The 11,373-nt window shown below is 29.6% G+C and overlaps 1 protein-coding gene across 3 annotated transcripts in view; it reads right to left on the bottom strand.

Annotated features, from left to right (window-relative positions):
* The window catches only part of Ctns (lysosomal cystine transporter cystinosin), a 32,278-nt gene continuing 20,905 nt past the window's right edge, over window positions 1-11,373 (bottom strand). The window contains exons 6-10 of one of the 3 annotated variants that reach the window (XM_088225590.1): window positions 10,530-10,770; window positions 9,579-9,698; window positions 9,195-9,365; window positions 7,281-7,501; window positions 1-189 (exon numbers count right to left, since the gene is read on the bottom strand). In XM_088225590.1, the coding sequence (XP_088081716.1) occupies window positions 141-189; window positions 7,281-7,501; window positions 9,195-9,365; window positions 9,579-9,698; window positions 10,530-10,770 (802 nt within the window). In that variant the 3' untranslated portion in view covers window positions 1-140. Of the gene's footprint in view, window positions 190-2,109; window positions 2,385-4,753; window positions 5,522-7,280; window positions 7,502-9,194; window positions 9,366-9,578; window positions 9,699-10,529; window positions 10,771-11,373 lie in introns of those variants that run through there. The other 2 variants (XM_088225589.1, XM_088225591.1) reach the window with 2 other exon arrangements.

Here is an 11,373-nt window from a genome sequence, read left to right as displayed (position 1 = left end):
GTATGTATTAGGATAGAATACATAATTATAAGATCCTAACTATTCATATCACATTAATCTCTAAATTAGATCTTATTATTTGAGTGTCCAAATAACTCCGACTAGAGATGTTTTTCTACCTTCTGTAGAATTGTATAGCATCAGCGAACTGTAATATCCCCACCAATTTCCATGTAGGGCTGAGTATCTCTGTAAAGATAAGAAAAAACATTTTCCGTTAATTAAAAGCATCGACAGTACATAAGTTTTTTGAAAAACAGTCACATACTATCAACAATGTTCATAGTTAAAATAAATAGATCAAAAGATAGTGAGAAGATTGCGAGATAGTGGCTATGGAACTGGGTCATGTAGTATAACTAGTGTGATAATATTTATTTATATGTAAATTAAAATTCATAGGATTTAAAAAAACTAAATGAAACACAAAATGCAACAACAAATATGCTCAAGTATAAAATAAAGGAAAAAACAAAAAGTGTGAAGCAAGCAAGAAGACGTAAGAAATATTTTTGTGTATAATGTATAGATGGCAGTAAGTTTAGTGTAATGGTTTCTAAACTACATATTACCGTTGATTAGGCCCTCATTTTTATTACCCGATGCCATGAATTTAAAACAATAGAAAATTTAAAAAAATAAAATAAATAAATAAAACTTAAGCAAGTTAACAAAATACTAGCCAACTTTAATTATTTCAAGGTTAGTTTATTTCATTTATTCATTCATTCGAAATTACACTTGTTTACACAATCACTAAATTATCGTGGCTTTTTAGGCTGTGCTTTTTTTTAATACAAAAAACAATTATTCCGATTAATGAGTGTCAGATTTTGCTACTTTTGAAACAACACTGTGAATTGGAATCACATTCAAAACTTATTTAAATATATCGAGCAAAGTTAATTGAACAATTAAATTCAAATGAAAAACTTCTCCTCTATTTCTATTTCCTGATAATGACACGACAGACATTTGTCAATCCGGATTACTGGAGTTTGGATAAATAGAGTTCTACTGTAATCATATTAAGATCTTTAGTAATATTGAGAAGTACAGCAATTTTAATAATCAATTGATTTGACAGAGTACAAAATATTATATAAAAAGTTGTAGGGAATTAAATACTGTTAGCACATATGCTATTTATAATATAATTTTACAAAAATTATGTTCAACACAAGAGGAAAATTACCGATGATGGTTGTAATTCATAATTTTCATAAGCCGCGGTGAAGGGACCTAAGAAATATTATTTTTTGTTAACAAATAAAGTAATGATATGACAAAAATTATTTTTTAATATTAAAACCACCAAGATGACCATGAAAAAGTCTCGGGTTTGATACCAGACATGGTTTACATAAAATATTAACTCAAAAAGGTGTTTTTACACTAGCATATTTTGTAGTCCCTGGACTGGCACCTGAGGCGTAAGACTGATCATCTTACTTTCATTTAACAAAAAATAATCACACAAGCTGCGATTGGTGTACCAATACAGCACCCTATGGACCATAAGGTGCGGAAATTAAATATGCTAACAGCGAATCAAGTATTGATGAAACTAAATTATTTAATTCTAAAATACTGTATAAGATCCATATTAATTATAAACCCAAAATAAAAAAGAGAAATAATTAAATCAGATACAGTGGGTATCTGTTAATAAAACTGATGTTTGAACTAATAGCAAAAAATCATTTAATTAATCCAATCTGAAACAAACCTTAAAAAAAGATTAGGTACTATCAATTTGCAATTTTAAAAAAGTAATTATTATTATTCTTTTTATTTTGAAAGTCAATCTTCGTATTAATGTACTTTTGAGAGGTTAATTGAGTATCTCAAATACGTATTTGATAGTAAAAAAAATAACACGTTTTTTTTTAGGTTTTTGGGAAATTTTATTATAACATTTATTGTGAAAACATATGAATTGGGTGAAATAATACAGTTAATTTATTGTAAAAATAATATATTTATAAATAACCATAAAACCCTAATTAAGAATCGCCCATCAAATTTGCAGGCTTTGATTCAAATGAAAGAGTTTCATGACAATAAGCTGAAGACTGGTTTGCAATTTGCCGAGTTGATCTTCCATGGCAGAAATATTCCTGATTTAATATTTATGATAATTAAAGATAATACTAAAATAATGTGTAATCAAACATTCTCTTAGATCAATATGTATACGTATTTATCTTAATGACTACCATAAAACTACAGTTAATTGACGTCATTTTGGTAAATACAAGTCATTATTTGGAGTGCCTTCCTTATGTTTAAAATCAGTTTTTATGGTATTTATTAAAAATGGTTCATCCTCCTTTTTATTGGGTTTTATTATTTTATTTGAAATTCCCATACTATTATACTTTCTGAAAAAAAAAAACTGACAACGTCTTTAAAATGTCACGTAGGCGACATCGGTACTTGCATTTTTAAAAAAAGTAAAAAAATCCTTCGAACTCCTTTAGCCACCCATCCAAATTAAGATCACACTGCAGCTCCTGTAATGGGTGTCCTCCATTCCTCCACTTGAGCAATTTGGTGGGTTAAATATTGGATAATGGTTTAAAACTATCACAGGTGAAATGAAATTTGATAATTATTTACCTTTAAAGAAGTTTTTAAAAAATTATCCATCTTGCGCGAATTTATATACAAAGGACCATCAGTTGCGGATGTCGTTAAATAAATTAAGTTCGAAGGGTAAAGTATGAAATAATAATAACTACAAAAACAATAGGGTATTATCACTCGGGAGGAATATCGGATTTAACCTACTCTAAAAATAAAAGATTTTTTAAAGATTCTCCTTGTGTTTATATAAACCCTTATAATTAATTTTTTTCATTATTTTCGTTTCGAAAATAAGGTCTCTTGAAAACGATCGTTTCGTAAGTTGGTAATAAATTTTGTCACAGAAGTTCACGAGTAATGCATTCATTTTAGCGTTGGTAATGCCACAGGCCACAGATAGAAACATAAGGAGTTGTCTATGCATATTATCTTAAGCCCCCCCCCCTTACCCACTCCAGTTCCAGGCACTGACAGATGAAAGTGGAAACGGATTACATCTCGAATTTCTTTTATTATTTTATGATTTTCAACCTCTTCTAAATATTAATTTATTATGATAATGATAAATTGAATTATCAATTTATCATGAAAATTATAAATCACAACTCGTATCATTTGATAAGTGACGGGACATCGTAAATGTAAACAAACGACACATAGAAAAAGAAAGGTATTTACAATACTCTATAAAATCTATAGACATTGATGAAAAAAAATCCCATGACGTCACAAAACATCCGAAGACGTCATACTTGATGACGTCACGAATTGTTTGTTTTTGGCACCATTCAAATTACTAGAATATAATCCTTTATATCTACCTTATTTCTTAACAGATTTTAATAAGAATAGTACCGATAGGCTTGTGATTTTTTAGATTAATTTATTAGCTAATAAAAAAAATCCATGATAATTGCCCATTTATGCTTCATTATACATATTCATAACATTTTACATATCAAAAGCAAACAAATATAAGTCACATAATGAGGAACTAAATAATAAACAATCAAATTAATAACACTGGTAACTACGAGAAAAATAAGTCTACAACTACGTTACATTTAAGTTAGGCTATGAAACACTTGAAAAAATAAGGTTAGTAGGTACAACATGTATATTAAATAAAAAGCCCCATAAATAATGTTAAAGTACATTGAGTATTCTCCGATACTGATGTTTTGTATGCAGTTTGCAAAGACAGAAATCAGGAACGTAAAATAGTATTATCAGTAATGTGAATATACACTGTCATTTATCGTATAAATTGAAAAAAAATCCCCATACTTCCGAAGTCTCTATACTTCCTAATAAAAATTAAATTATTGAGAGATTGATTTGCATCGATGAAACAACTCAGATTTTACTCATATAAAAAAATTCTTAAGCAACAGTATATACTCTGTTTCTTAAATCGCTAATATTATGTATATCCCAAACAAAGATAACATTATTTGTGGATGTGGACAAAATATGCATTGTTTAATGCTATTTATATATTGTAAAAGAAAAGTGGGGAATAATTTAATTTCTCTGACAAGGAGTGAGTAAAATATTTTTAAATTTTCATTTTAACAAATGTATGTGTATTATATAGGTACTATACTTACTTGCTTTGTTTTGTATAAATTTTTTCATCATTATTCCCTTTCCTTCATAGGGCACTGCATTGGTACACCAATTGCAGCGTATTTTGATAAAAAAAAATGTTACATGAAGATAAGATGATCAGTCTTACGCTTCAGGTACCAGTCCAGGGACTATGAAATATTCTGGTGTGAAACCACCCTTTTAAATAAATCTTTCATATCAACCATTTCGGGAATCGAACCCGATACCCCTTGCTTGGTAGGCAAACGCGCTGACCATTACACCACGAGGCGGACCATTGTTGCGGAAATTTGTTGTTCTATATACACAGTTTGATGTCATAATAAATTTCTTACCATGTTTAAATAAATACATAATACTTTTTGGTAAAAAATACAACTTTACAAATAAATCATTTTGTGTTATAATAAATTACTTATCTTGTTTAAATAAATATATAATACTTTTTGGTAAATAATACATTATAAATAACTACATAATATTACAATAAGTAACACGAGAGATATTTTTTTCTGCGAGTAGCACAATGAAATTCATTGTGAAACAAATAGAATTACAAATTCAAAAATAGTTTTTATTGAATAAATTATTCATAAACACATTTTTTCTATCACAATAAGTTTGAAGTCTAGAACCATCATCAAAGTACGTATTTATTATGTACTTTATAATACTTAAAATAAATTCCTCTAACATAAGAACTACAAGACACCGGGATTATCAAATTTCGTATAGGCATCTAATTTTCCTGGCATTACAATAATTGATTTCATTATAAGTTTATAACACGGATTAATAATAGTACAATTTATTCTTATTTTACTATTCTAAAGCTTCTCAAGAATTTCAAATTGTTCGTAAATTCATTAGTTCTATAAAACAATACTATCAAAATAAATTGAAACAAAAGTGGACAGAGGTTAATCCACTGATAATTTCATAAAATATTAAAATCTTATTTTGTGTTGTTTTTTTTAATAAAAAACTGAGTTTGTATTATAAAAAACTGAAGGTGTATAATAAAAAATCAATACAAGGATTTAACTTGACAATAAGGTTTATGTGTGAATTGAGTATCTTACAATAATACAGTCTTTGCGATAACAGCTCTAACGGATACACTGTGATAAAAATGCGAGGAATAAGTTTTTTTGTTTCTGATTTTAAATAAATTTTATGTTGCATTTAGAAGGGTATAGTTTGATGCAAGATACTTAGCCGATATTTTCATAATTGAGGGAATTTATAAATAAATAATAACACATTGCTCGCTAAACATTTTTATACTTTACCTTCGAGACTTATAATCTTGTCTGCACCCCTAAAAAGTAACACAAACAAACTTTGATTTACAAAGATGAACACTTTGATACCAAGTGAAGAAGACATTATAGAAGCTTATATGCCCAGTAATTGATTATTAATCAATACAAAACAATTGATTTAATCTGACCACAAAAACGGTATAAATATGTTTGGATCAATTTCCTAGAACATATTTTAAATCTGAATGAAAATATGTATGAATAAGTTGATTGCATATGTATTTTGATAGATTAGCAAAACAAAAATATTAAAAATATGATGGGTTACTATACATAGTACTTGAAACAAATACTACTTTTGGTGCAAAATAAACTACCATACATAAAATTGCTACAATCACCATCCAAACACATTATGCGTCTGATACGTGGAAAACATATAAACATTTTTGCTATAACAAAAATGGACAGGAGGTAAAGTAAAATAAAATACATTCCAATATTAATTTAGAATACTGAACAATCCATCATACAGAGATTAATTGAGTTACAAATGGAATTCCATTGAAAACTGAACTAATGTCAATTAGTTAAAAAAAAAAACAAAATACATATGTGTTATAGTTTGCGACCCCTGTGATGTAATGGCTAAGATGCTTGCCGCACGGGGATGACGGGTTTAAATCAACACGGATGAAAAGTTACCGACGAATACTAAATTCTAAACAAATCATTAACAGTTTGCTTTACAAAATTACTATTAGGTGTACAACTTTGCTTCCGCCGTTTTCCAGTAAATGGCTTTAGCGGTAAGCAGTGGTTGAAATAAATAGATCATACATGTCATGCAATAAACTTGAGCATCTGTCAACATAACCTCAGAAACATTAGTCGATTTGTGTCTGCATCGTAAAGTTATTCTCGAGTGAAAATGTCAGTTTACAAGCCAAATTCTAGTAATTTTCTGCTTTAATATTAAGAAATCTGAGGCCGAGACTCATCAAATGCTCTCAAATATTTATGGTGAGGCCGCTACTAGTGAAAGAATGTGTCGTGAGTGGTTTCAACACTTCAAGAATGGTGATTTTTACGTCGAAAACAGCCATAGCGGAGGAAGATTTTTGAAGATGAAGGTAAAGAGATTCTGCAGCATGACAATGCTCGACCCCATGTTGCGACAGTGGTCCCCCGCCGTATTCTACAGACATACAGACATTGCTCCCTCTGACTATTGCTTGTTTCGATCAATGGCACATGGCCTGGCTGACCAGCACTTTTGGTCTTATGAAAAAGTAAAAAATTTGATCGATTCGTGGATCGCTTCAAAAGATGACCAGATTTTTCAATGCGGGATTCGTATGCTGCCCGAAAGATGGGAGAAAGTAGTGTCCAGCGGTGGATAATACTTTGAGTCATTAATGTATAAGCAGTTTTTTACGATAAAGCCTCGAATTTCAGAAAAAAAAAATGGCAGAAGCAAAGTTGTACAACTAATATATTGAAGCCATGAGAACGTCGTTTGAATATTCTATATGTATTACATCGAATTCTGTATATATAATATTTTTACAATAATAAAGACAATAATGTAATTTAGTTTAGTAGTAGTAGTAGTTTATCTAGTAGTAGTTCTTAGATGCAAGATGCATCTTGTTTTTTAAAAAGCATATTGAATTGATCAGTTTTTAAGAAATTCCATTTGATTTTTGTAAGACTTCATGGAATAATGATCTTTTAACTACACTGCCAATTAAAATAACACTACAAGCACACTGAATATAACAAAATACTACCTGAATATTGATAATAACATACCTGTATAATACATAGTGTTGGATTATAAAGAATATGTCAAAAATGACGGAGAATAGTCCTAATCCAAACTTGGTGGGGTCTCCAAAGATGGATTTCCAATCACTGTAGTTGTATGCATTCAAAATCATTTGCAACATGCTTAACATGCCACCGGTGAAATCTAGGAATATATTTCCAATACTCCAACCCACCGTCGACTTTCGCCTATAATTCATATAAGCCTGGAAAAATATAACGATACATTCAATAGGGCCAAATGTTACGTCTCTGATACACAAGAACTTTTATCTAAGCTTCAATTTTTTGATGATATTAAATAATAATGTATTTTTATCTCTCTCACATTCAATAAAATTCAACATAGATTAAACCCTATCAAACTTACAGTACGATTATACTATGAACAGTCCCCGGACGTTTGAACAACCATAAAATATTTAAATGAATGTACTTAAAATGTACTTTAATTAATAACCTTACATATAATTGCTTTATAATATGGAAACTTCACTGGTCCATTAGAGTTAAGTCTAACTGTGTAAAATATAAAACTATGTAACTGTACTGTATATTTCCTAAATAAAAGAAAATAAAAAATATTCCAATTCTAATTCGGAACAAATTAATTGGATACTTCGTGGCTGATAGTAATATAAACATCTTTGTTGTAACACCCAACCAAAACAATGTGTTTTTGAACAAAAATATTGTCAACAGCTGAGCAAAAACTCTCCCAAAAAAAATCATTTTTGAATTGTTCAAAAAATATTTTTTTTAAATGAGAACCTAAGTAATAAAATCTAAACGGGCGGTTAACTTAGGACCGATGCCACCGGGCATCGGGATCGGATGACGTTTATGACACTATATGTGTCTAAGTAAATAATTGGTGTTTTCGCCGACAACATTGAAAAAATATCGCACACATGGTTGAAACTGCGAGCAAAAAATCCAAGCTTTGTGAGCTCAGTAAGTACCGGCTCGGTACCACATTACAATTCACAACTTCTTATATAGTTTATAAATGACCTGTATTTCGGGGGTTTTTACAACGCTTTTCAGTAATTTGTAATGTTCTATGATCAATGCATTATAAACAATACAAGTGCATGATGTTAGATCAGTTAAAAACGAACCTTAGAATTATAAACATGTCTACTAACAAAAAGAAGTGTCTCTCAATTTGTGAAAAAGTGGCAATTATTTGTGAAACAGAATGTTTAAAAAATCTTATCCAGTGTCAATATGGGGGGAAAAAGATCATGTTTATTTGTCTGTATTTGAAATTCAGAAAGTGATATGTTTGTAAGCATTTATTATAGTTTTCATTAATAGTTTGTTTTTTTTTTAAATTATCTGTATGATCTATACAAATAAAAATCCAGTCTTTTATCTATGAACATTTGGACAAACTCAAATATTGTATATTTATTTGTTTACTTAGTGACAATATGCAATGGTGATTGGATTTTAAAAAAACCTCTGGCATAATAAGTAATGCTTAAAACGAGCAAATTCAGGTGTTTCCAGCTTCCTCGTAATAACCAAGATTGACTGTATGTGTTAGAATAATTTCCCATGATTTAAGAAAATAAAATTAACATTACGTTTTCATAGAAATATTGTACCTACAGTAAATAACATATCTAGCATCTTAAAACAATGTAAAATGGAAAGCATATACTGAATTTTGGCGAATAAAATGAAACACTTATTAGCATTGGAAACTGTAGATTTTATTCTGAATTTATTGCATATATGTATTATGTATATGTATATGTTTACTGAATAGGTGAAAATGAAAATGTGTAAAATTAAAGTTTCATCATGTTCTGTATGCATCATGGTGACTAACGTAAAGAAGATGGATATTGTTAAAGCTAAATGTTTGAATGACAAGGGAAGAAATCTTACCTGTGGTACATATTTTATAAGAGTGATAGTAAGTTTAACGTAGCTGCAAATATAAAGGAAATCCAACCAAGTGAATACCGCAGTTGCAGCTAGAACACTGCTCACTATCAATGTTACACCAAATACACTGAGGATCACTCGGGCAGTTATTGACATTCTTTGATTGTCCCTCTAAAAATAAATAAAACGGATTTATAAACATAAAACAAAATATCTATGATGTACATTACAAACATGAATAACCCCATAATTACTGTATGGTTAAAATCATAAAATATATTTTCGAACATCATAGGAAGTTTACAATCAATATAACCTTGATGTAGTAAGAAACAAAACAAAAAATATTTCACTAATTATTCGTAATAGAAGTTTGGAGTATACCTGGTAATAAAAACACTGGATTATGCACAGCAGTGTAGCGAATACAGCGTGTAACGCAAAGAATATATCATTCACTTGTACAGGATTCATTCCTCTTGGATATCTTTTAAAGTACTCTTCCTGTAAATTAAAACATTAGTAAGGATAAAATAATACACAAGTCATAGTGTGCTTTATTGGGTACATATTTATCATACTTAAGATCAGGGGTCTCCAAACTACGGCTTGTGAGTCTGTATATTTCTGCATGTGTATAGTTTTGTGTATAAATGTACGTATACATTTATTGAACAGTTACAGATAATGATGGGTTTTTTGTTAATTATTATAATTATAGCTGTTTATGCTATATGATGGGTTTTAGGATAGATTTTGCAGCAACATACATAGGTCATTAAAAGTATAACTAAGTTAAACATTAAAATTACGACTAATGAGATTTATGTAGCTGTAACTTTCAACTGAAAATTGTTTACAGTTGAGGATCAAGTTTACCGGTGTAAATTATCAGCAGCGATTTCAAATGCTCATCAGTTAACGGATCTGTAAATCTTTTTTTGTATATTCCATTTTCGAAAATGTTTTCTTGCACAGATATGGAGTTCCAAACATAGAAAAAAAGCCACGAGGAAATTTATGTAACTTTCAAACTGTGTGAGTGAAAGATCTATGAAATTCCAGCAATGATGAGTTTAAATACATATTTTTTTTAAATATCAGTATGTTGCAAATCAATTCCATTTGAAGTTTTGGAGCAAGGATTTCTGTCGGCGTTAAAAGTCATTTGAAAAATCTTGATGCCGTTCGCAATTGCAACAGAATCTGAAAAACGAGACTCAAAATTTAGTCAGCGTAACCCTTAGGCTAAAAAGTTTGGAGACCCCCGGTCTAGCTAGATAATTAAAATATTTTTTCTACTATCGCAGGATATATTATTTATATTGAACAAACCTGCACTTCAGGAATATAATAGAGACCTAGGTTGAAAATCGAATATAGTATAAAACCAACTATATTTAAGCCCACAAAATCAAAGTTCAGTCCAACAACGCTCTTCCTTTTGTAGTTTATCCATATTTGTGGGTAAAATGAAATAGACCAAGCCAAGAAGTACACCCACCCCATAACATTGGATATGTGGTATATTGCATTGGAATGCTGTACAGTCACTTTTAAAAATAATTTGTTTACCCTATAAAAAAAACATATATTAAAGAAAAACAAAAACAAGTAAGATAACAGATTAGATTAGATTTTTTGTAAGGCGATTGTAAAACTCCTCTGCAATTTATCGCGATTATCAACAAAATTATTATTTGTTAATAGTAATCTAAATAAGGTATTATGACTGATAATTTATTAATTGGCGAAATTTAGGGGAAGCAATGGTTCCATGGGTTCTACGAACGGACCGCGTATGGTACTTAAGTTATTGACACGAGGGTTAAATATATCTAATAGCTTTCAATAGATTCTAATGAATCAATGATTCAATGCCCTACAGCCTCAGATCACACAAGTAAATATGAGTACTACTATCTAGACCAGCGGTTCTGATTTTTTTTGGCTATGGAATCCTTATTTATCTACCTTTTTATGGCGGAACCCCATCTCAACAATAAAAAAGTATATGGACAAAAATGTTATTTTTAAGACCCATGACACCTTAGTGTTTGCATGTTTGACTTTAAAAGAAAGACTATATTTTTAATTTAAAATCTTCACTGCGCATATTTATTGTGAGGGAAGAAATGTTTTCACAGTTTTACTTGTAATACACCTTAACTCTCGGAAC

The sequence above is a fragment of the Micrasema longulum genome, unplaced genomic scaffold (assembly GCF_059751315.1).
Source record: "Micrasema longulum isolate JH-2025_06_02 unplaced genomic scaffold, ASM5975131v1 h1tg000374l, whole genome shotgun sequence".
Classification (NCBI taxonomy): domain Eukaryota; kingdom Metazoa; phylum Arthropoda; class Insecta; order Trichoptera; family Brachycentridae; genus Micrasema; species Micrasema longulum.
This window is presented reverse-complemented; position numbering and strand designations above follow the sequence as displayed.